The sequence below is a fragment of the Trachurus japonicus genome, chromosome 13, assembly GCF_045865225.1.
Source record: "Trachurus japonicus isolate A0001 chromosome 13, Traja_1.0".
Taxonomy (NCBI): Eukaryota; Metazoa; Chordata; class Actinopteri; order Carangiformes; family Carangidae; genus Trachurus; species Trachurus japonicus.
The window spans coordinates 39,250,849-39,277,864 of NC_140919.1; the positions used below are offsets into that span (position 1 = coordinate 39,250,849).

At 41.8% G+C, this 27,016-nt stretch overlaps 1 protein-coding gene across 1 annotated transcript; it reads right to left on the reverse strand.

The window, feature by feature from the left end:
* Positions 1–16,682: 16,682 nt before the first annotated feature.
* Positions 16,683–25,502, reverse strand: scn3b (sodium channel, voltage-gated, type III, beta). Its single transcript, XM_085796509.1, has 6 exons — positions 24,653–25,502; positions 23,302–23,474; positions 22,956–23,184; positions 19,796–19,934; positions 17,336–17,419; positions 16,683–16,727 (listed from the first exon to the last, which is right to left on the reverse strand). The coding sequence occupies exons 1-5, from the start codon at positions 24,705–24,707 to the stop codon at positions 17,356–17,358; spliced, it is 660 nt and encodes a 219-aa protein (XP_085652635.1). The 5' UTR covers positions 24,708–25,502; the 3' UTR covers positions 16,683–16,727; positions 17,336–17,355.
* Between the last annotated feature and the right edge of the window lie 1,514 nt (positions 25,503–27,016).

Here is a 27,016-nt window from a genome sequence, read left to right on the forward strand (position 1 = left end):
GGACCTCATGGCAACATGAGAAACGGGGCCACCGGTGCTCTGTTGCTACACCTATAGCCCCAGTTTGGTGAAGGCAGAAGCCGGTTACTGTTTGAGAGATGGATGCCTGAGTGCAGATCAAAGGGATGCGCTTTCAGAGTGTGCCAACTTCATTTGTTGGATGAGTGGTGTCGGTTTTAACACCACAACAAAAGACCGAAACCACTGCCAATCACATTAAATGTCTCATTATCGCTTGTTGCATTAAGTGCTTCTTTCTCCTCGGGAATCGGCATGCAGCGCTGCACATTTGGGCAGACATTTGAAACAGAGTGATTACTGGCTGAAATTGTGCATATTATATGTTGGCCTTGGGTCCTGACCGCACAGTGGTAGGCCCGGCAGTGTGCTGTAGCTGCTACTGTGTATTTTACACTGAGAATCAGTTCATATGTTGTGATCTCTTCTTTCTAAATATAAAGTGATACTACGATACAATACGATAAGGGAAATCCTAATTATTCTTATCTGAAAGTTGCTACTGCTACTATGGTTTGTTTCTGCGTGTTTCCGACTTGTCAGAACAAAATGACCAGCTGGACAAAGTTCAGCTTCCACAGTCTTCCTCTCCACAGCCTGGACTCACTAAAGCTCTGGTTAGTTGCGGTAAAAATGGATCGGACTGCCGAATTGGAATGATTATTATCAGAATGAGCCGGGCAGCGCTCAGAGATGATATCATCCAGGTCAGAGGTTAGTAGGTCAACCTACAGACTCCGGATGTTGACAACAGATAACCACGGACTCAGAGGGGAACAGCACTAGTTTATCATAACAAAATATTGGTGAAATGAACAAGTTTCGCAGCAGATAACGTGTTATTTTGAGGCTGCATTCCGCTGCCCTGTAGACTCACATTATACGGATATACGCGGCTCTCGGCTGGATCTAATTTCGTCGGAACGACTTGTAATGACACCAAAGTTATCTGGGTGAGTAAATGATCGTATTTTATGCTAGAAATAAGGTCCAGATTGTAAAAAACGGCAATTCCCCTTTAATCCAGCTCCCACATGAGGAGCGTGTGCCCTTTACCAACTGGCCAAGGTAAAGACTGTTAGATCTTTCCACCTGACCACTGTGCCCTTCTCTAATTGTAAACAAGGCTCTTTCACTCCAGCTAAATATTTTATTTGGTAGTGAAGGTCACATCTGAGCTGTAAAGGATGCTGGTTGAGGGAAGTGTTTTAATTTATGCCAGGAATTACCAAAGCCAGTCACTGTGACAGAAACAGGTCTCATTCTATATTGCTCAAAGAATAGAAATGAAGAGGGAGGCCTGGGAGCAAAGACCTGTGCAGACGTGTCAGCAAACAACAAACGCATGAAGGATGGGGAAATGAACCATGTCTAAAACACGGTCCCGCAGAGACAGTTCACCCGGCGTATTCCACCTACATCACAGGGGGAGTGTAACTGAAGCATGCACAGTCCGAGTCAAAGGCCAGGCATTGATTTTCATGACAGTGTAATGGCTGCACACGCCGGTTTAGACTTACCTGCTTACATTACAACATTGCTCTTTTCATCCCTCACTCCTTGCGTGTCTGTGCTGCGACTGTGCTTATTCACTGCCTCACAGCGGGGAGAATTTACTGCGCAAACATTCTCCTCATCTGAATTTTTCAGGATTATTCATCACCCCAAAACACCGAGAAACTGTGATCCGTATTTACATAAGGAGTCTGGACCAGGCAAGAGGTCTCCTTGCCCAGGGTGCGTTAGTGTTCCCTGGGTGTGTTGTGCATGTCTCCTCTGACTCGAGACGCACGTCCTTAGGCAACCTATGTACTGCTTGTATTTGTCCATGGAGCCTGTCAACTTCAAAACTGTCATGCCGTCTCTCTCTTTCTCACCCTCCATCTATTCCTTTTCTCTCTCTCTCACTTTCTCATGTGGTACCTCAACCGTCACTGTCATCTTCACGCAGAAAGTCATCATTCTGTGACTCGCCATTTCCCCTCTCTCTCTCTCTACCCTCCTCTTCCCACCTCCTTTATTAGGTTTCTACAGCCCTATTCTATCTCATTAGATTGAGTGTATTATGTCTTCTCACACATCAGCATTTTTTCTTCATAAGGTTAATGTTGCATTGATGTCAGTGGGTCCATTGATGCAGAACAGAAGTCTATCAAGAAACATTTTACTTATCATTTCCTTTTGTCAGAAAATTCCTTTTCACTGTAAACCTGGCTGTGCCTGCGTGCGCGTGCACGTGTATGTGTGTATGTGCATGTGACTTGTATGTTAATGAGTCTTTAGTGTCCTTTTTTGATTGGAGTGAAATAGCAATCCACATCCAGAGCTCTGCCGCTGCCACATGAATGCCGTGAGGCAGGAGAGGATGTGGAAAGGATGCAGAAAGTGGATTCAAAGTGATAGGAGAAGTAGAGAAAGGGGTGAGATAAGAAGATGGGATGGGCATGGGGCCAAGGGAGGAATGCAGAAGAGACAAATATGGAAGCTGGGGGGAGGCCATGAATAATATGAAATGACACCACAAAGGAAAGATCTGAAGTACCGTGCTGTCTCCAAAGCTACAAGGAATACTGGGTTTAAAAAAAATGCTTTGGCTTTGTAAATGGCTTTGGCTTTTTATTCCGGCATTAATTCAATGGTTATCAAGTATGGTGCCGTGACGCTCCACAGGGATTTCATAACATGAGCCAGAAAAAAAACACATGTGCTTATGTGTGTAAACAAACTTTGCATTTTATAGTTTTGCAGCAGGTACAACGGGTTAATGTGAGTAATTTGCCTTTGAAATTTTTATTGATGCAGTGTTTAAAGGGAGATGTACAGTAAGACCGCTGCAGCATCACAGGTCTGCAGGGCACAACAGAGTGGTTGTGGCATTGCCTGGTCGCTCTGTGCCTCTGTGATAGTACCAGTTGATTGGCATGTGTGTGTGTGTGTGTGTGTGTGTGTGTGTTTGTAACCTCATTTATATATGTTTGTGTGTCGTGTTTGTGCTGTACATGTGTGTAGACTGGTCCGTATCTGGTGGAATGACTGGTGACACAAGTCCTTGCTAGTTAATGTGTTATTGACTGTCACTCAGTGGGACCTTCACAACCATCACAATCAATTAATGTCTTATCATATGGCCAAGAAGTGAGCAGAAGTGTCTCTGTGCGCGTTGATTCCAAGGGCAACCTAGATATGAGCTGGGTAATCCACTGACTCAGTTTATGGAGGTGACTGATGGAAATAAGAGAAACCTCCAGGTGGAACAAAATAAATATTGCAGGAGAGATAACCACTGTGCAATCATATTATCAAATGTATTCAACATGGGGAAAGCAAATCTCTCACAGAGAGAAAAAAAACCTGACAACTTGCGGATGATTTCACAACATCATGGAATCAGCACTCCACTGTAGGTATCTGCCTTACATAATCCCTGCTCATTATTACTCTGTGCTACTCTCCTAACACCAAAACTGCATAGCACAAGTTCTCCAGCTAACGAGCTCAGGTGTTGTGGGGGTGCTGGCCAAGTTTGAAGTTAGATTCACAAAACTGAGTTTTTCCCTCCTCCGTTTCCCAAAAAAATTCACATCCACACCAGCACATTTAAAAAAAAAAAATCCCTGCCAACATGTGTATTGTGCATTGCATGAGTATTAAACCTGTTGGAAATAAGTAAAAAACTGAAAGGTAGTTCCAGTATGGATCTGTACTTGCCTGCAAAGTGTACTTTGCAGAGGTAGATAATCAAATGATAGGCAAGATATGAAAAAGGTCAAAGCAGCTGTTACAGTGGCATCAACTTGATTAGTTTAGTTCAATTTGGTTTAGCTCAGATTTTTAATAAAACCAGTGGTTCTTAAACTTTTTCCGTCATGCCCCACTTTACACGAGGTGGAATTCTCAAGCCCCACGCCTTGAGGATGGGACAAAGTCTCCTGGACATAAACTGTATGTCACAGAGGTCCGCGGGTATAGCCACAGTTACGAGGTACCAGTAAGGAGAAGTGACGACGTGTGGCGGTTAGCGGTACTGAAGTTAAACTCATTCACGCATAAAAGATGTGCTAACCCACTTGCTAAGTGGTCATTGACCTCTTGGCAAAACAGTTTGCATTGTCGCTCGCTGTGCAGGGGACCCGGGTTCGAAACTCACGCAGGGCAGGCCAGACAACATCGGTCACATATACATGTATATTCTTTGTATTTTGCCGGTAGCTATACATGAAATCTGGTGCGTTCCGAGTGTCTTTTCTCTCGTGCTCATGTGCTCTTTCTCTATCTATCAATATTTTTCTCTCATATAAATTAATGTTATAAAAAAAACCACACACACACGGGTGAAAAACCGTGAAATGGAAACATTAAATTCCTGTGTCCAGTGGCCACAGTCTACACAAAGCTGTCTATATGACCGCTGTGGTGGTCCAAGAAATACATGCTCAGAAATCGAGTGTGTTTCATTTTAATAAGTTGTAGGCTTCAGAAGCACCCCCACCAGCGGAGACTTTGATAATCACTGATATAATGAGCAGGAATAAAACACTTTATTCCCGAATCCGACTGGGTGACATCAAGTGTTGGCTATGTGGAACAAACAAAGCATTTAGGTGCAACAATTGCTGATCCTGTCAAGGTTCACTCATAGTGTAACAACAGAGCTGGACACAAGATCCAGACCTGAATGTTTTTTTTTTTTTCTTGCTGCATCTCTTTCCTCTTTTGACAGTGTCTTGTGATGTGTTTCATGATGGGGAATCAAAGAAGAACAGAGTCATGTTCCTCCATGCACATCAGTAAAGATACTGAAGTGTAAAGGCTCCTTTACACTGTGTGATTCTAGTCTGTAGTAGACAAAGGTTTGTCAGTCTACTGTAATAGAAGCTTGATAAAATCACAAATCATGTTCTTACACCGCATTGTCTGAAGCCGATCCAAAGCCCCTGTGCCAAAGAGACTGACAATGTACATTCACATCCAAATTCCTATCACAATGTATAGATGCCATCAATGAAATCATGAAAATATGCAAATACTGGCAAGCTAGTTTAACAATACTGCAGCAAAATATTACCATAAACTTACAATGCTAAATCAACATTATATTGCTCCCTTGGTCAATCCAGATGCTATCTTGTATTGATCATTGAGCATTTTTTCATCATAATGCTAACAGGTGAATGGTTCCCCTTAACCAGAGTAAGATGTTAGATGCTTTGCTCATAGGCACATGGACATTTGTTGTTTGGAGACCAGAGAAAATAAGTATCATCTTACATCGGTCCCCTCTGACTCCTCTCGAACATCAGGGATTTTGAGGTTATCCGCAGCTTCTCTGCTGCTCAATTTTGTTCTCCAGCATTAAGGCTTCCACTGACCCCCACTCTTCATTCTGCAGAGCTCCTATAGCAATCACACAGTTTATTAAGAGCACAGTCGACCAGTCTTTTGCAATCTCTCTCTAAGCCAGGTTCATTCCAGCCAGTCCTCTTTATGTGCCTGAAAACCTCAGGCCTATAGATCTGAATCTACTGTATATTCATCTTTATATCTTTTTTTGACATTTATTGATTTCAAGCTTCCACAGTGTTCCTCCATTTTCAATTTGACATTATATACAGTATATTTGGACAAAAAAGTCCCCTTTGAAGCAGCTCATTGTCCGTGCAGATGATATTAAAAAAATTAAGAGAATCCAGTCAGGGTTTGAAGTGTGTCATTGAAAAATAGATGTCAGGAGTCACAGTGAGAGGCTTGGTGAGGGAAACAGCATTGTGTGTGGTTAAAAAAGAGCAGTTTGTTGTTTTTGTTTTTTACACGCACTGTAGAACTGTATAAAAAATTGGGCCAGGTAGTACAGTAGTTCCCTTTGCATCAAGGATGGTGATAATATGAGGACAAAGATGTAAACAAACATACACAGTATTAGCAGACAGTAAGTGCAAAAAAAAAAAAAAAATCCCTAGCAAGCCATTGTGGTGCTGCTACAGGGTTTGCATGTATTAAGTTCAGTGACACAGTTTGGCCTATGCTTCATTTTTGCTTTTCATTTTTTTAGTTTATCCTCTGGCTTAACCAGTGAAGAGGGAAAAGTACACAGAATAATTCATTATGTGACTAGGGAGACTAATATATTCAGTCTGACGGTTGTGACAAGACTGAAACAAGAAAAGCTCCTGCATAACTCGGTTTTTCTGAGGAAATTAATTACTGCAGAACAAATTTGTGTCCAGGAGTGTGTGTGTGTGTCTGTGTGTATGTGTTTGTCTATGTTTCTGTCACTTTTAATTATGGCAGCCCTTTATGAGCAAACCAGAAATACTACCATAACTACACAACTCAACCACCCCCTGTTTATTTACTCTTGGCCCCTGTTCTCCTATTCTTGTATAGATCAGTCACAGTCACTGAACAGAGACAGACTCATCTGTACCATTAGAAGACCTTTGTGGAATGAATTGTTCTTTAAAGACAAAACCTAAGACGTGGGTGGCTTTTGTAATGATTTCACCTTGAGTGTGGGCTGCATAATCAGTTCAATTATTTTCATATTCATCACCTTGATGCAAATAATAATAATCAATATGAGCTCATTCTTCTTATTCTCTATGTTTTATTTGTCAAGACAGACGTCAAAGTCAAGAGAAGCAACAGAGACCTGAGACGGCTGCTGTAAATTGTGTCATTAGTTGTAATTTGAAATCCCTGATCTAAGAATCCACAGTTAGCTCTGTAATAAGATATCCTCAGTGCTCACATTTCTCAAAAGATGGATTTCTGTCATTATTTCTTCTCATCAACCCGTATAAGTAAGTAATCAGTTATAGGCCTACATACACGCATGCCTTTCCTTTTATGTCCAGTCAAAGTGTAAAAATGTATATTTGCAAGCGTCCACAGGTTAATTGGTTTGGGACAGCTGCTGAGAAGCAATTTGTCCACTCTTATCAGAAAAGCCTCGCCTCAGTCAAGGTCTGTTGTAGTATTCAATCACACCTTTTCTTTGCTGGTTTCCACAGCACGTAACTCGATCCAATTCAGCCTAGATCAAATTCACTTGGTTAAGTGATTTTTATGGTGCGGTGTAGGTCAAATTCACTGGGGGAAGTAAATTTGATCTACGCTGCAGAAAGGTGCTGTTAGGGAAAACAAGGCAGGTTGGGTGGAGAGACTGAGGTAATTATGTTGTTTGTTGCCTTTTTCTCTCTCTTTCTTTTTTCTGAAATGAGCTAATTGGTCTTTTTTTATTTTATTTTCCCTCCTCCTTTAATTAGAGCTACACAAATTAACCAAACAAAAACAAGACAGAAGGAGGTACGGAGTAAAAAAAAAAAAGAGAGAAAAAAAAGAAACTAGCTACAAACATGTGTCCATCTTTTGTATCACTTCGCAAATGATAAATCACTAAATGAAAGACTTAATTGCTGCTATCTTGGCTATTAGTGCTCAATCTCAATGGGACACACGGGTCAGATAAAGGTTCAATGATAATAAACTAGGAAATGTTACCTCAGACAGTTAACATAATAAATATACCAGCCAAATATAGCTAACCATCCCTGGGCCTAGGGCGGTGCAATTAATTCACTCGTATCCTTCAGCTCTATTACATGCACAACATAAAATTAATGATTGTTCATCTTTCTACCCACAGTTAATCCACAAAAGCCAATCTGATGGTTTAGTGAAAGGTGTAACATAACTTAACTGTGATTGGGCCCTAAAAGCAGACACTATGTCACCATAGAGATGTTCAACTTTCTCCCATCCTGAAAACCTTTGATCAGCAGGCCTGACAGCAGCCTTATTGTCAATTTCACGATCTCTAACTCCATCAGCCTGGACTCGAACCACCACAGCAACTATCAAACATCTGAAATAGCTTTAGCCAGCCATCCCAAACAAATTGCACAGTTTGTCAGTAAGCACGGAGCAAATAAACATTAAGACAACACAACAACTCACTACAGGTCTACACAGTGTGACAGCTGCCACATGTTATCACACACACAGTTCTTATAATAGCTGCATATTTTACAACATACGGTATAAGAATTGACAGTTATGTTGCAATAGTTAATAGAACACACAAAAACCTGTAGGCTACTGACCGATCTGTCGCCCAACCGCCGGCCCTCGCGCTCAGCATCGTAGTTAATTATTGCTCGGTGTCCAACTTCTGGCCGCTGCTCTTCCCTATGGAGAGTTTAGAGAAGCAGACTAACGTTATCCACCGGTTTCCGACAAACTTCAACCATGGAAAGGAAATACTGTGTAATTCCGTCAAGTCGGCGGTGAACGCATGTTGTCCTCTTGTTGTCCACCGCTCTTCCTCTATTGGACGCCGCTTTGCCCTTGATGGACATGAGCCTACAGATGGATAGGTAAATTGTCCCATCAGCTAAAGAAAAGTCACCTCTTGCCAAAAGAGAAAAAAATTACGGGGCTGACGTCAGTTTCTTGGGGTCAGCTCATAGACTGTAAAAAGAATGGACGTAGCGTCCTTGACGTCACCCATTGGTTTTGGGGAGTCGTTTTTGTGACTCCAATATGGCGGCCTGAACAGCGCCATGTTGGATTGGCCGGCCGAGAACCCGCCCACTGGCCTCGAAGCAGCTGTCCACGGAGCTGCTCGGACCTGTCACTCAACGTTTCCGCACCCTAATTGGCCAGAGTTTTAACCTAATAACAGTAAAACGGTAGAGTTAAAAAAAAAAAGCCCCCCCCTCAGAGTGTGTGCGGTGGTAGAAACTATCGATTGAGAAAAAAAAACGTGCTGACACCAGGCTTTGATCATGTTTATTGAGGATGTAAAGTCGGCGATTTTAACATGGGGGTCTATGGAGAATGCTGCTTTCTGACACCAGCCCCCAGAGGAAGCCGGGGGGATTGCAGTTTTTTGAACGCGGAAGTGTGCTTCACTTCTCAGGCCGACAACTGCCCCCTTGGGTCAGCTCAGGATTACCCAGCAAGCCTTGCATCTTGTTTTCTTTTCTTTCTTTTTTTCCTCAGTGGGGTGTGGTAAACAAGTTAAATAGGCCTATGTGGTGAGTAGGCTATATTTTCAATTAAATATGCAAATACAGGAGAAAATACAACTATAAAAGACTTTCTATTGCTGTGTCTCAATTCGAATACTTCCATACTTATACTAACTATTTTGAGTTTGTGCGTTCACAAATGTCAAGATGCAGTGTAGGACTGTAAGTAGCCTACCCAGATGGTGGTGCACTCATAGCAATCAAAAAGTTGAGTGTGGAATAATGGATACTTCCCACCCTCAGTAATCGCTGTCTTGGCTATATTGGCCAATGTAAATCAAAATACCAGTAGGACAATGTTTTCCGCCTGTTAGATGAGCCAGCTGACGTAGTGGTGGCAGCAGCGGCAAAATATCCACCTCACATTTAACTGGTGGCCCACACAAGCAGGAAAAAAAAGTACAAGTTAGGCGTTCATTATTGCTAATTGAAATTACAAAACACGACAGGCAACAATACGGTCCAAAAAAGATGAAGACGTTGGCAACCACTGTGATTGTATTTGCACACTACAGAATGGTGCACATAGTAGGCTATACTACAAGTAGGCCTACACATGAAAGTAGCCTACTCAAATTGAGAGCCTACAGTTTATGTCCCCAATCCCTATTGTATGTGAGGGGCCCCTGACAGTTGCAGGGCCACATTGCACATTAAATACTTGTATCATCCATCAACTTGACACATGTCTGTAATTGCTTAGATTACAAGATGGTGTCATATGTGGAAGTCTAATGAAATGTCACTGCCTTATGGAAGTAGGCTAGATATTGCTTAATGAATCCCACTGATAGGCTACTGTATGACTGACTTAAGAGTTTGTGTCATCGGGCCCCTACATCCTCACACACCAGTGACATTTCTGCGTATAATAAAAATCTCTCACAAAATTTTCTTCAGATATCATGACTAACCACAGACTACTCCCCCACATCCAATGGAAACAGCATGATTCCTTACATTACTACAGTTATTGAATTTTGAAAAAAAAAAGGGCTTGAGTCATGTCTCTGGAGGAAAGCTACAGCACACTGTAATAAGCAGTCCACTTAGCTCCTAAATGGGGTTTGTAATTAACCAAATTCCAAAACCATCCAACACAAAAATGTCTTGTGTTTTACTTCACTCAATCCCAAGTGATTCATTTTTGTTTCAGTATGGTGATAGACTTCTTTCCACTGATATAACTTCCGGCGGCTCACTAACGTTTCCTCCTGTTTCCAGGCCTTTGACTTGAGTCGAGGCGGATCAGGTCAGCCGTTCCCACTGGTAGTCAAGTGCTGCAGGGATGTGAAAGGCATACTCCAGTAACTGGCTATGCTGTGTGGTTTTCGCTATTGATCCAATGTGTTCATTAGTTGCTGCTCCAAATTATTAGTCAAGTCACAAAGGATGCTCACATTTATCTCTGCCAGATAAGCTTGAAGGCTTAATCAAAGTACAGAGAACCAAGCTGCAAATTATGTAAATAATACTACCTTACACAAAAAATAAAAAGAGAGCCGTTTTAAAGAGATTAAGGATGTGGATAAATCCTCCTCTTTCCTTTGCACCTTGTGTTAATTGATCCCAGAGGATTTGTGGAGAGGAGTTTTGACTTTCCAGACTTGGGATTTATTGTTGAAATAAGGGTCTGCCACCTTCCACTAGATAGCAGCAGCTGTTGTGTCTTGCTGCCTATCTATAACTTCATCTTCCCCAGATTGAACCCGCTGCCGTGAGAGGACGTCGAAGACTTTAATTAATTGGGTTTTGATCCACAGCAGTAGTGATGTAAGTATAAGGTTGTGAGACACGGCTTTTTATTTGTGATGATTGACCTTGATGGAGGCATGCATGTGAGCATACTTTGAAGAGTGAAGAGTACGGTTGCAGGGCTGAAATTGCTTTTATAAGACGTGTCGGAGGCTCCTTCTAACTATAGTGTCAAGAAGATCAGCCAACTGCTGCTTTGGCTGCTATACACAAAAGTACCAAAGCAGCAGGCTCGTCAGAGGACTGGCAGTATTTAAAAACCTTTTTTTTCCCCACCCGTCAACTTTTGACTACACAGCATAATTACAAATCCTCAGATATCCACAGGGCTAATTCCCCTCTCCTCCACTTTTGTTTATTAGGTTTGGTGATGTTTTATTTGTCAGTGCCTCCCCCTTTGCAGGAAACAAATGTTGCAATTAATACAGCGACACATAATAAATTTTCATCCAATCGACCGACCAGTTGTTGATTGATTAGATGAAAAAGCCGCATCTCGGCCACAGTTACCTTTGAAATCAGCCGGCCTGCAATGTAATGTTCTGCTTTGTGTCACTTTGTGTGGAGGGCCTCAGGTGTGGCTAAACACACAGCAGTGATTTAGCACTTCTCTGGCAGCCAGGTGTTCATTTCACTAACAATAGAGCGGCGACGTCATCAAGCTGTGGGCCAGCGCCATCCTCTCATCACAAATTAGAAAGCATGGCCCAGTCACTGCCTCGCTTCCGAGTCTGACTTGTAAATGGTCTTTTTATTTAAGGCATCCTCTTTGTCTTGCTAATCAAAGATGCCTCTTGTTTGAAATGCGAGTGAATGAAATGGAGGATGGGATGATGGATAGGAGAGATGGATGGGAAAGAGGAAAGGTTACTGTATACGGTGAAAGGGTCCCTGTTTAATTCGTGGTTGCAGTTTTGATTATGAGTTTGAGGCAGCTGGGGATTTGGATGTGTGATCGCCTCTCTCTCTCTCTCTCTCTTCTTTACCTTATCATGTGATGACAACCAAACACATCGCAAAGGTTTGGGTTCAGTGATTTATTTGGAAACACATGGTATCAGCTACAACATTAAACCAAAGCTCCCGAGAAATGTAACAAATACCTGCGCTCCCTAATGCAAACAGTGAGTGAGCAGACTTGTGGCAGTGCTTAATCCACTTGTATGTAGAGATGGAGATTACTATGAGGCTTACATATGGTACTTACAGGTCTGTTGCATCTGCCGCTGTTTGAATAAACATTAATAAAAAAGGGTTTTGTGTGCATGATGAGAAAAAAAAATTGGAAACGGCATGGCAGGAGTGAGGATGTTTCCTCTACAAATATCTCACATCTGTGTGTAATGACACAAAGACTGAAGATGTATGTGGTAAAAAATCTACAGCTTAAGACAGGAAGAGAAGAAGCCTGAAATACCCAACAGGCCACTTCTGTTAAAAAAGGAGCTTTGATGGATTACAAGGCAGTAAATGAATATTCCTGAGATGAAGGTGTTCTCATTCAGTAGTCAGGAGCAGCTCTCTATTTGTCAAACACCTCTACCTCTTTGCTCTCCTTTATGCCAATGACACCACGGGGACTTGACAACAACTGTGTAACAGAAAGGTTAATATAATTATACACACACTCAGGAATAATTCACGGGCACCGTGTGCCGTACATTGTCCAAAGTCAGATTATGCAAAACCTAAGTGGAGAGGTTCTCCAGAGGCACTTCAAAGTTGCTCGGGTGCAAATTTAACGGCAGACGAAGACGCTGTAAACAGGTGAGTGATGTGTTGTGCCAGCAGGTTTCTGTTTGTGTGATATACAGTAGCGCTGACTTGGAAGAATGTATGTCACAGGGGCAAGGTAAATGCCTTATCAAATATTGACCACATAACAGTGTGCTAATGTTACCAATTAGGATCATAGCAGGAGTTAATATACTTGTGCTGACTGGTTTAAAAGCAAAAACAATGGACAGATGTCATGAGCTGCCTTGTTGAGAAATATGATACACATCAAACACAAAAATGAAAGAAGAAAAATACCCCTGACATTATGGTTAGTTAATTGTTGTTTTTTGCACTGAAACACAAGGTAATATATCAATTGAATTAACTGTTTGATATCACTCTTTTTTTAGTGACTATAAGGGTAGGGACAGCAGGTGTTCAGATGAAAGAAAGAAAAAATCCCAGTGTGACCGTTGTCTCATTATTGATGTTTAATGTGAAGAATCCGCAGACAGATTTGTCCCTAATCAACACGACAACACTGTGCAGTGATCTGTTGCGCTTCTAAATTGGCTTACCTTTCAAATAAACCATATTGTTTCCTCTTTCACATCATTTGTTTTCAAAAGGTGAGTCTAATTATTGCTGATTTATTATCAACACAGCCTGATCAGGAGAAAACATTCTGCCTTCATCTCTATCTTTGGTCGGGGAATCTGGATTCTGGTTTGATTTATGTCATCTGAAAGAGAGATTGTTTGCAATCCAAAAATATCTCTCATCTCTCCTTGGCTGGAAGTCTGTAATCAAGCTGAAGCTTGCACATTCCAGAAATTAATGAAGAAGATGTGTTTTTTTTTTTTCTTCTTCGTTTTTTGCATGGTAATGTCAACAGCCGATCCCTGTCTTGAAGTATATGACATTAAATGTGTGAAGATTTATAATTATGAGTGGGCTGCCCACGGTTATCTCAGAGAAAGCTTCTTTGGACGAAATGATTCAATTTTGTGTGCCTCCATTTGAAATGTGTGCACTCATCTTCAGCTGCTAAGAGAAATGGAAATGGGCAGGCAGGAGAAATGGAAATATAGTGGAAATACCCTTTTAGCCCCAGTATGGTCTGGTACAGTGCTTTGAAAATCCCTTTAGAGACCTCGCCCCCGCAGAAGGGGCGGAAAAAAACAGATTTCATGGTTAATAGGTTACATGGAAACCTGGTTATAAAGCAACACACCAAAGCATAATAATGAGTCACTTTGCTGCTTATCAATATGTTCATAACTCTTTAATTCTAAAACAGACAGAACGCAGCTGCAACAAAGCGACTATTGATCAGCAATCAATAAACTGTGTTTTCTGGGTGACTGCAATATCTGCCATACAGCATGCTGCACCAATGCTCCGGCCACAGCCAAGAATTTCTGATCAACCCACCTTCCAAACACATAGGATCAATAATTCAAAAACGATGATATGATATAAATATTGCTGTCATCAGCAATTTTGAACGAAGAAAATGACTCTCCTCATCAACCAAGATCCATACAACAACTGTTTTTTAATGTGTGAGAGTCTTCCTCTAGAGACAGAGCTTGACATTCATGATGTGTCAGTGATTACATGTCAACATTTGATGACATAATATCCTTTACACTAGGGGGAGACAAAGACCCTTCATAGATGGACAAGTTTTATATCCTGCAGATTATCAGTAATGATTTGAAGTGATATTTTATGATGGAAAAACAACTGTAAGTCTTGTGGTCAGCCTTTAGGAGTCACTATAAAAAAATCTAATTAACTGACTGCAGGCCAGCACAGGGGGAAAAACAGCAACGCTCCATTTGCAGAACAGTTTGTCAGTGGGATATCGAGCCACTAAATCCCCCTCTATCGCTCATGAGACTTGATGTGATTTGCCATTTGCATTTACGAGCAAAGACTATTAACTTCAAATTAAGCGTGTTTTTTCACTAGTCACAGCTAGTCTGTGTTCTTAGTGTGACGTGACGTAAAATGCTTACCAGAGCACTGAGGCAGTCGCAGCCTGGTGGTTTAATTGAAACGTATTTAAGTAGGATGTGGGCCATATTACTGGGTTGTATCCTCAGGGAGGAGCACTGTAACAATAGAGAGGGAGAAGGGGAGGGGAGGGAGAGAAAGAGAGAGGGAGAGAGGGGAGGGGATGGTTCAGAATTGCTCTTTCACAATGCATCTCAAAGCCATAATGCCATATTGTTGGAGAGTTTATGGGATGTGTTGCACAATCAATAACCAATTTATGTGAACTTGATGGATGACTGGATAAAGGGTGCACTTGTTACATTACCTGTTTGCCATTCAGATAGTGGGCTATACCTGACCTTGATTGGCTGGTGGAGGCATTCCTTCTGTAACGGGATGTCCAGCAGCCTCGATCTCCTGCTCCTCTTGGAGCAAAGCATGCTGGGTGATTTGCGGCTTCTTTTTATTTTGTGCATATCAAGTAATAAAACACTCTATATGTTTTATGGCCGTGCATAAATGAATGTGTCATGGTAATATCTTTGCCAGGTCTGTCTTGCTACAGGCATGCCTGGGTTGCTATAACAACAGCTGCTGCTATATCTGTCACTGCTGCGGGTCACGGCTAGCTAAAAGAGCAACATACATCACTTCTCTCTCTAACTGCCTGTCTTTTGCACATCCTCTCTTACTGGTACCTATTGCTGTCTGTCTTTGTGTTTCACAGTCCCTCTGGCCTTGCTTATCTGGACCAGCTCTGCTCTCACTGGATAAAACTTCCCCGGTTTTACAGCGCTGTGCCTGAGCTCTGTGAAGACTGACAATTAAAATACACAGCGTTTATATCAAGCAGAAACAAATCAAAAACTCCTTTTTTTTGCTCTCCCCTATAGTCTGCAGTGTTAATGAGAGCTGGAAACACCAAGGGTACTTATTGTGGTTGATTCGCAGCCTCCTCCTTTCCTTTCAACACCACCAAAGTGACGGATAATAAGGACGAACACAGGAGAGAAGCAGCTCAGGAGTCGATACTGCACTTCCCTTCTAACCTCTAAAGAGTCTAAAAGTGGACTCGTGCAGTTTCATTTGCATCTGCACAATTACACAGTACCAAGAAGTTTCAAGCAAACAGAAGAGCTACAGCGGGGACTGAGGAATGCATTGTATTTAATAGTTCAAAAGCAGCTCACTCACACAGGGGACGCCATAGTAGTCACAAAGATAAGGAACATTGTGGTGTGATTGAAACGCAAAATATACACATTTTCTACACTGTTGGACTGTAGAAATAGGCACACATTTAGTCTCAATAGCAATGCTACTGCAGAACATCGGCAACAGTCAAAGCCTATGTATACATTTTAGCGTACGGGTCAGCAGTAAGATTTAACCCACTGCATGTACTTTGATGTTAGTGCTGAACATGGATTAAAGATTTACACCAAGAAGAGTATAGGAAAGACTTCTAGATGAGCTCATATTAGCAGAGATAGCATGACTTCACATATGGTCTTGAATGTTTTATATAATACGCATAGAGCAAAAAAAAGAAAAAAGAAAAAAAGGGAGACATCCATACAGTATAAAAGCTATGCAATCCATTTTCCTGAAAAAGACATTGAAAAGATATTGGCCTGTACAAATAAAACTGTGACCCAAAGAGTCAGCATGGCATATAAAATTTGTAATAAAACAAAATGAACTAAATCACAGCACTACAGAGTCAGTAAAACAGCTTCGGCAGTGGTGGGACAGGTTCTTTCCTTGGATCAGAGGTTTAAATAGATGTTTTTATACACATTGTAAACCACATAGGCACTACTAACTACAGGAAAGAAATCTATTAGCAACTCTACGCACTGGCAGGTCCAAGAGAAGCATGGCCGGTACTGCTTTAAGTCTGATAAAAGGTGTAATACACTGACATTTGTATGCTTTAACCTGCTGTATATATGAAAGCACTTGATTTCAGATGTCTGACATTAATAAAAAAAGAGACGTGAGGAACAGACGGAGAGAAACTGAACACTTTGACACGTTTGACTGGCTCTTCACACAACACAGTCGATACACAGGGGAGGTCAGCTGGCAGGGGTTCCCATGGCTGCCTGGGAGTGACGATACCTTCATAGTGCCACGGATGAATCTATGCCCGTTTCTGTCACACGCCACCAAAGCCCCATCGTGATTGGTCAGTACCTGAAAGGAGCAGGGAACATGTGCCCTCTTATTCAACACAGAATGATTTATATGCTAAATAACTAGTGTCATAAATTCAGTATTAAACAATATATAAATTCCACATCATCTCTTTCATATAAACAGCTGTGCCCTTCAGGATTCTAATAACTCGGGAGTCCCACCTCATATACATGCAAATGCAATACATTTAAATTGCTATAATTTACAGTCTTCACTCTGCAGAGCTGTGCCACAGGAGACTGTGTTTACTGTCTCTTAATACTTCTCAAATTATTGCAGTTTTCACATGAGACAACAAGCCTATCTTACACACTATAATTAAAAAAGTCAATACAACATTGTCTATACTGAATCGAACAACTCCCATGGCAAATTATTGGTAGTGAGAGAAATGTTATACCGAATGGAGTGTGAGAACAAATGGAGGACTAGAAATGGCAGGAATGGAAGCCCCCTTTGAAGGGAACAAGCAAAGGAGGACACACATACGGTGCTGAAGCAACAGGGCTCCGTTACAGAGAGAGCTGCACTAACAAAGGTTACAAACAATGAGTTGAAAGAGACAGGGATGATTTCACTGGTTGGGAGAGTCACATGTAAAATACCGTGTCACTGACAACTGCTTTTATTCGGTAACAGGAGCGGCAGGATTGTCTTTCTGCTCAGAGGGAACGGCTAGGTAGTTTGTCCTGCAGGCAGATTGGTAGAGAAAAAAAAACAGAGAAGCGTCTAAGAACTAGTAGTCTCCTAGGGGTCTCCTCTACCACCACCTCACCCCACAGTCTAGCGCTGGCTGTAGTTTGAACGCCCGAGGTGTTGTATTCAAGAGCAAACTTTCATTTCCTTCACTAAATATTCACGACAGCAGAGCTGCACAGAAACTCTGTAGATGAAGCAAAATTCTTTCGAGCAAAAAGAGCTGCTGGACTCTGTCAGCAAATTTCTCTGTTCTCTTTGACACATTATCGTTTCTGCAGCCGCGCTGCATCTTTTCCCTCAGGAACACGACTAATATGATCTGAGCTGCTAAAAATGTAACTTTGAAAAGTTCTAGCTGTGGTGCATATCCGTTAAGCCCAGGTAGCTAAGAAGCCGGACAGAGCGCAGCCTCTGTGAGTGGGTGCAGCTTCTCACTGTGGGATGTGGTGTCAATCAGGTCAATAATGGCTGTGAGGCGGCTCCAACCCATTAACTCTTTCAGCTACAGGAACTGATGAAGTTCACAGAGCTGTACACATTCGATTACTTGATGCATAACTACTTAATGTTCTCTCCCGATCTGGACATGGATCAATAAACTTTGGCTTAATGCTGAGGGAAAAGCGCGACGTAATTTCTGTAATTTAGTCATGAACAGCCTCACTGCTTAAATGTCTATATGTTGCATCTCACTGTACATTGCACTCAGTGGTAGATACTAGGGTAACACTGTAATAAGAACACACTACAGTATTAAGCATTAGTTAAGCATTAATAAATACTGAATTCTTTCTACTGTAGTTTATAAACACAGTAAAAAATGTTTTACTCATCATTTATAAACTACATACTAATGAGAATTCATGTGTTATAAATGAAGAATTCAGTATTTATTAATGCTTAACTAATGCTTAATAGTGTGTACTTATAATGAAGTGTTACTGATACTAGATAATAGTACACAGACAAACCTAAAAACAACACGAGTGATTTTGCTTCAGTTTCCAAACTCAGTAAATTACAAGGGGTATTTGATGTAGACTTTCTTGTTGAGTTCTAACAAAGCTTTATCCACCAAACTGCAGATTTTTAACAGCCATCCGTCAATTCCCAATCCCAGCTGACATTGAGTGATGGCCGCCTGCACCCTGGACAGAGCACCAGTCTATCAGGGCTGACATACATATAGACATACAACCACTCTCACTGGCACATACGGGCACTTTAAAATCGTCAGTTAACATGATGTCTTTGGACTTAAGCCAGAGAACCTGTAAAGACACAAGAAGATCCTGCAAAGTCTGCACTAAAAGGTTTGGGCACTGTTGCACCACAGCGAGACAATATATGTAAAATAGAATACTACAAAATATCTAGCAAAAAATATATATATATATATATAAATATATATATATATACATATATGATATATGATATTATATTATATTATCCAAATAATGGCACATCTCATTTCCTTCCATGAATCTTTGTAGGGAAATGTCCCTGGTTAAGAGTTTTAACCATAATCCTCACCATTGCACTGCTGAATATTTCTTATTCCATTGTGTTATGTTGTACTGTGACACCAGCTCTTGTGAAATTACACTTCTTCAGAGAACACAAAGTTAGAAATGCCTCGTCCAGTTCTTGGGCTTTACGTGTCACTGCGGGTGTCAGATTTGGAGCCACAATTTATTGTCTGCAGAACTGCAATAACTCAATCGGCACATGTGCTGCGTGTTAATCTGTGATTGTTCTGTCTGGGACACAAATTGCCCTTTCAAAAGTTGTCAGCGTGGATCGAGTGGCCTTGTCAACACTGTGACAATCCGGTGGGAGCTGACTATACAGGTGCTCTCGGGCCTTTGTCAGCACTGACAAGGTGACGCAAAATGTCTGTTTCTGATGGAGTTGCAAATCCACCGCGGATGTAAAAAAGCTTGTTTGGGGGAAAAAAGAGCAGTCAGCAGCGCTTAGAATTATTCAGGCCTGTCAGGCAGCCGAAGTGAAAAGACAGATTACTGTTGCAGAAGGGTTACGGAGTGACGCAGTGTAGACTCAATTACCTTTCTGTCTGTGTGTCTGTCTGTTTGCAAGCCTCACTCTTTCTCATCCTCTCTGCCCTGCTCTCTTCTCGATTGCCTCCTAAATCTCTTTCTGCTGACACACTTCTGAGATTTTAAATTACTATTACGCAACATCCGAAAATTCACACGCCTAGGTAACACTTTCAATTATGTGGCGCACTCACTCTGTCTTTTAAGTCTGATTAAAAAGTAAAGTTGGGACAGATACTTATCTGAACTGGCTGAAAACAAGTTTGTTTTCACAACGCACATTTATACATTTATCTCGCTGACACTCACGCCGTGTCCTGTGCCTGCTCATCAGACTTGGAGATCTTCCTGTAGCAGTAGACCATTTCTACCAGCAGCCAGAGGGTCAAGCACACCAGCAGCACATACATCATGATCTCAGAGTAGAGCGCTGCGGGGTCAGCAGCGGCTGTGGAGCACAAACAGCAAGGAATATGTATTATTCAATATGCATCCTTCCTCTGAATGTTTGTTTCTAGGCTTTTGTTGTTTTCTTCTCTTGAATAAAGTGGGGGAGACTTATTTATTCACAGGCTTATGAAAGTAGGCTAAGCTTGTTCGTGTACGTGCAACATTGCTGACCCACAATCAGCTCATTCATAATAGAAGAGCCAACATTTCTACGACACAACCAGTTATCACTGTGCAGCTAAACTTCAAGCAGAGTCATGTTTACTGGTGAGCATCCTGTTTGTAGACACACCTCAAAGATGATGTCCAAACTATGTTGCATACAGAACATCATGACCATACCTGTGGCACAACGATAGTTGAGTCTATAGGGAGTTAAAGGTGCCCTGTGGAGTTTTCTGGTCATTTATATTCATTGTTTTCTAACCAGAATGCAGAGCATGTGTCTCCAGATCAAACAACACAGACAGATACATTTCCTTCCTAATGAAACATTTGCAGAGTGAACTTCTAAAAATATTTTCTTTACATCCATCTTTGCTCATGTGCAGATCTGCAGATGTCTTTGTCACTGCCTTTCCTGCTGTATTTGTTACATTTGTTGATGTGCAAACAGCAGTCAATCAGCAAACTAGCACGTAGCTGATAGCGGGATATGAGCCGTACCGCCCCATGGGCCAGCGCACGATACAAAAACAACAGTGACCAACATCACTCAGTCCTACTAGTGGTCAAACACTCCACAAGGTACCTTTAAAAATGAAATACGATGGATATGCAATGTCACAGTGGTTCTCAGGGCATAACACAGATTTTAAACACCATATTTTTTTTTATGTGCACCAGCACAAGACTTTAATCAAGTTCTCTCGTTTTTCTCCAAGTCTGTCATAAATCAGAACTAGCCAATGTCTACTGAAGCTGTTTTTCCTTGCTGTAATCCTTCCTCCTGTACATAATTTTCATTTAAAGATAATTTCCCATCATGCTTTTGGTTAGTGATGAAGCGGTAAAAACACAGAGATAAAGTGTAGACCTCTCCATCAAATTAAGTGGATATCAACCATAGTTGCAACTTTTTTAATAACGTTTCCTTGCTGAGCTATGGCGGAAGAGTATTAACAGAAATAGGGAAAAAAAGGAATATGTTTTTGCAATGACAGAAGATTGTGTATTTTCTGGAACTGCATTGGGAGAGGATCTCTAAATGGCCAGTATGAACAGGAAAATTGATTACAGCAAGCAAAAACTGCTGGTATAAAGCAGACTTGAGAAAATCTGGGACTGTCCTTCACTTTATCACCACCTTAATCATTCACCCCTGGGTCGTTATGAGCCACTGAGAACTACTCCGCCAGTGAGTGTGTGTACCAAATTCCAGAGAGCCTGCTGACCAGACAGTTGACAGCTTTCACTGATTTGATTCTGCAGCCCTCTGCAAATAGAGCCTGTTAGTGTAATATAATCCCATCGATGGGAAAGCACAGATACGTTTGTTGTGGGTAAATCCATTCTGCGAGTATGGACAACATTACTGTAACATGATTCCCAAGCTGTAATGTACAGTGCACTGGCTGTAGGCTTTGTGAAATTTGATACCATTGTTGTATGACATGTGTAGAAGAGGCTTTTAGTTATGCACAAAAAAATCATATAGTATTTTTTTTTAATATAAAATGGCACTTTTTCGAGTATAAAAGCATCCAAACTGGCACATTTCTGAATAAAGCCAAACCTTGGGATATGCTAAGCATATTTATATGCCTCTGATAGTGAACTATATACCACGTGCAAGCAGGTATAGAAAATGTTAAGTTAAAGAAATGCTGTTCCAAATATACTGTACATGTTGTGCGGTATATTCGATCAAGGTGGAAAATGATACATTCAGCAAGCCAAGCATTCAGGAAGCAGAATACGTTACCCCTTATAAGAGATAGCAAAGTGGTTGGATTGAATTAACCCCTTCATTGACAACAGAAGAAAGCTTTGATGGACAATAAAGGCAGACAAAACAAAACACACGATTATTCCTCATCAGTACAGTCACAAAAAAAGGGAGGGGGGAGGAGTGGTGTTGTTAGTGGCAGACTGCCTTCACACTTTGTGAAAACAGCAAGTCGGAAATGTGCAATAAACTGCGGAACCCGATGAAAGCACTCTGATAAACACTTAAGGCAACGTCAAAGGGGGAGGAGGGGGAGGGGGAGGGTGTATACGGCACAAAGAGAAACACTGGGTACACAGAAGTGAACACTGAGCACAGACCAGTGTTTCTACCAGGTTTATTGGATGCTGAATTACATTAACACATCTGTGCCGAACCTCTCAAGCGTACTGTGTGCAGGTGTAGCGTCATCATCGACTGCATCAGCCTCACATTTGATATTACAGCTGGGCCACTCTGTGCTAAACTGGCCTGTACTGCAACAATCAGCAGTGACCCTGCAGATAGCTGTTGCAGTTAAACATGTGATTAATCATATTGATCAACTCTTCTGCTATTGTAAAAGAGGAAAAAGTGATTGTACAGTCTCACGCTGAGTAAATACTTTCCAGTTCAAACACTCCTGTTGAGACACTACTGGCTTTAAAAGAGTTTAGATTTATATCAAGGCCAAAAATAAATAAAACATGTGCTCTGGGGCTGTGAGAAACATTGCTTGCATTTTTAACTTTCACAGTGTTTAAATTAAATGACTTTGTGATGTAGTAAATTATGTCGGCTGCCAAAACAGCTTTCAAAAGACAGCTTATATGTCAGATTTGAGTTGTGGATCTCTTGGGACCGGTGTCTATTTTTGGTAACGTCATGGAAGCATGCCGCTGCCGTTGGAGCAAACACAAGTCTGATGCCTGAATAACCTTGTATGCAGCTCCTGGCGATCCCTGCTAAAGTGATTTATATCGTCAACAGTGACTGAGCTTTATTGATGTAGAGACCATGAGCATTTGGCTAAACCTCAGCACAGACCAGGGTGGAGCAACAAGGAAGATGGTGGAAAATAATCGGCCGCACCTTTCTCGTTCACCTTCAGGGTGATGTTCTTCACGATGGTGACAGGGTGAATGAAGAAGCTAAACTCTAACTCGCGTAGCACGTGGCACTCGTACAGGCCGCCGTCCTCATTCGTCACGTTGAGGATTTTAATTGAGACATCCTGCAGGTCTTGGCTCCCGATCCAGGCCAGACGGTCCTTATATCGTCTATCCATTTCTTCCAGTCGGTCTTTTTTGTACTTCAGCATCTAGGATGGAGGAGAAACAAGCAGTGATGCATAAAAAATATACACAATACAATACCATTATGAACACACATAAACTATGCTTGTTATATCACAGAAAATTGCATTAAAACAACCTACAAGAATTGGCTCGGAGTTTGTTTCCTCTTTTGGGAAGTAGTACCAATCCACAGTTGTCGTTGCTTTGACCTCTTCCCTTTTCATACAGGAGATGCAGGTCAATACCATGGGTTTCCCCAGGACCGCCTCTGTCTCCGACTGGAGATCCACACATACCGGCTGGCCTAGGTGGACTAGAGGAGCGTGGAAAAGTTACACACATTTTAGCTCAGCAGGCAACATGATAAAAGCTCAGACAACATATTCAAGCTCAAAGTTGACATCCACTCCAGACTTACTGCGGCCACACTTGGATGTTTGGCCTTATAACTGCACCACACGGGGCATCATCAATCTGCCTGAGTTTATCTGTGCCTTTGCGTAGCTATAATTCATCATGTTCGAATTCAACACGACTTTTACATCTTTGTTTGGTCTATAACCCTTTAAAACCACACAGTCACTGACATGATTTTTACTCTTTATTCAGCAAGCGACGCGTACAACCACAAACCCTGCTGTGACAGACACAGCCTTTATCTGTGATAATAAACCGGCCCAGTCTGTCTTATTGAGGTCAGCAGCTCTTGCACTGTGTGCATTGTATACAATGTTGAGCCAGACGCCAAAAGTCAAATTCAATTATACAGCTGCGTGAGCGCTGGGAGAGACTTGAGTCACAACACTGATAGCAGATCCAAGATCATCCAGGTCAGTGAGCGCTAATGATGGCCTCCGCCCGTTAGTATCAGCTGGCAGAGGGAGGAACTGTGCGTGGGAGGAAGGCAGCAAAGAATTGTGGGCAAGAAGAGGAGGAACTGGTTGGGATGTAACGTAAATGTGTTAAGAAGACAGAGGAGAGGAGGGGGCAGGGGTAAGCACAAAGAGCTGGGCAGTAATCTCAGTGAGCTTGCCACGCGGATGTCTTTGTGCGACTGTGGCCATGTTGGGTCCTGGGCACTTATATAACCCAGAGTCGCCCTGGGCAGACAGTGACAACATTGATTCCATCTTGTCTTTTATTTTATTTATTTTTCACTGAGGGTTCATACAAACACATGGAAAGGGGGAGAATAAAGAAGAACAGAGGGAGAGAGATTCAAGGAGAAAAGGTAAAAAAAAAAAAATTAAACCCTAGTGTCCTGTGGACTTTTAATGGATTTCACTTCAGTGCTGACACCACTGACCAGCGTTGCCCTCTGGGACTGCTCTGAAACTGGGTTTTGAGTTCACTGCAAATTGGAAGTTCACAATCCATTAAACATAATAATGTCCCATGACTACTCATCTGCTCCTCTATGTGTTGCCTCGCCTTATGCAGGAATAAGACATGCTGGCATTCACAAACTCTCTTCAGCATTTTTATACTTACCGAGAAAATTCAAAAGTACCCAAGTGTGCAGGAGAACTCTGGTTTGAGTTACCATATTACGTTTTTTTTTTTTGTCCCCCCCTGGAGCTGATGGTGGATAGTGTCCCTTCTAACTTCTGCTCTTTTTGGAGAAGCCCCCAAAAGTCCAGGAGTGAGATAAGAGGAGTAGTTGAGGTGACTTCAGAACCACGGACAGCGCCTCTCCTCGGCACGAGCGCGCAGGTAAATTGTCCCACTCCACGAGACAGGATCCCAAACCCCCACCCCACCAAAACTGTCTGGATTTCAAAACTTTAAAAAAAAAAAAAAAAAAGGACTTTTGCAGAATCGAAAATCGCTGTGAGACGTTTAGGTGCTCACCTTCCGCCTTCCACCAAGCCCTGCCTCCCAAGTCATCATCTATCTGGAAAGAACTAACTTCATTTAGTCCCCTCCACTCCACTCCACTCGGTGAAAACAAAAGCAAGTCCGTGATGTGTGACAGATTACAGAGGTGATGCAACAGCTCCTTCGCCCACAGATGCTGTCATTCAGTCCAGATCCATCCAGAAGCTCAGAGAAAAGAAAGGAGGAGGAGGAGGAGAGGAGAGGATATGAGTAAAAGAAGAAAAAAAAGAAAAAGCGAGGAACCTGTGGATTCTCAAAAGCCGATTCGCTGACTTACTGCTGCGAGATCTGAAGTCCTGCTCACACACCCACGGAAAAAGATGATAAGAGTGACTCCTGTTTCACCCTTCAAAGAATAACACTATTGATTGTCTCAAGTCTATTTCCTCCATCAAGGATGACTGATGACATTTCCCAGCCGCGGCTCCTAGTCTTTGTTTTTCAGCAGTCACTTGGCGCTGGCAGCGGCAGCGGCTTTGATACGCATGCGTGGGTCACTCCCCTTCAACACTACAATGTGCACGACCATATTACTGTCATTAGGGGTAGGCCCAACCAACTCATCATGGAAGACTACTGTATGTCTGCGTTTGCTTTTCTTCTGACTGCAGGCTGATGTGATGACCTAAACACACTGAACATCACGTCATCGCCTTACATGCACACACAGCCTATAGGAACAGCATGCAAATCAGATTTATTAAAGCTCATCCTGATAAAAAAAAAAGAAAAGAAAAGAAAGAAAAAGAATAACGACCCAACAGCGTCTTTGTCATGTGTTATATAACCTCGTTCAGCAGCTGCTAGCACAGCTCTGTCTCATGACAGTTCATTTGTTACACATCAGTACTTGTGTTATTCCTACTTGCAAAGTCTTTGTGGTGTCCTCTCCAGTCCAAAAACAAGCACAGGCTCTGTGTGGAGAGGATCGAGTGGTTCAGTCAACAGTCTGGCTCCAGGCGCACACTCTGGAGACATGCAGGTTTATTAATTGTACACAAATGTACACAATACCGATGTGCATCAACGTGGATGTGGACATTAAAGCATGAAGTACTGTAGTGCTTATACACATACAGGGAATCTGTATTTTTAGAAACACATGAATGTAAAGTACATAGAGGTCTTAACTGCAGCATTGAGGATGATAAAACACTGCGCAGGACACAGCCCACTAATCTAATGACCGTCCATCCTCTGCAGTTGAGCTTTAAAAGGGTCTGACCTTTTCTCTTATATTCCGTCTATATTTGGGCATAAACTCTTCCATACTGCAGGACTGTGCTCCATTAACCCCACCACCGCCCTTTTCATTTTCTTTTATTTAAAATCATTCAGTCAATTCATGTTAAATGCAAAGGCTAAAGAAGTATTTGAATTGTGTTAAAGTGATTCACTGATTCAGCTATAGGAGAAAAAACCCTGAAACCTCTTAACACAGCAAGACGACCAGCGCCAACAGGACTGAAATGGCTGCTAAACAGTCTAATTACGTCCGTCTTTTTTCTCTCACTGAAAAGAGCAATGATTCGACTCTTTCATGGAGGCTGAAAGATGTGATGAGGACTGAATCCACAGGGTATATTTTGCCTTTTTCCAGTTTTTTCAGTTCTGTAGACCTTCAGTGTGTCCTGCATGGATATTAATAGACACATTTTGGCATGTGCTCTCCTATCGGGAATCTATTCCTCTTCTAATCAGTGTGCATTGGCTTCTGTATTAAAAGAGAAAGTGGTGTGCTTCTTTACAAAGAAAATATTTGTACAGGTTATGATTGCATGCTGAACAATTGGATTTGGAGAGGAAAAAACAACAACTCCATGATCGATCTTTGTAGCTATAGCCAATATTCATTCATTCAGTATTATTATAGGCCCACAGAGATAATAACAAAGAGATACTGTTTCTATGCTTTGGTCTTCTCTGCATGTCACAAACTTGAGTCTTTCATTCATTCATCCCAGTTGTTTTTGTCAA

Excerpts from the sequence above, each read along its gene's own strand:
- scn3b (XM_085796509.1), bottom strand. The coding sequence starts at position 24,707 with ATGGTAACTCAAACCAGAGTTCTCCTGCACACTTGGGTACTTTTGAAT. Across the intron at positions 23,475-24,652 it reads GGTACTTTTGAATTTTCTCG|TCCACCTAGGCCAGCCGGTA; the intron begins GTAAGTATAAAA and ends ACGCTCCTCTAG. Across the intron at positions 19,935-22,955 it reads CCTGAAGGTGAACGAGAAAG|CCGCTGCTGACCCCGCAGCG; the intron begins GTGCGGCCGATT and ends TGTGCTCCACAG.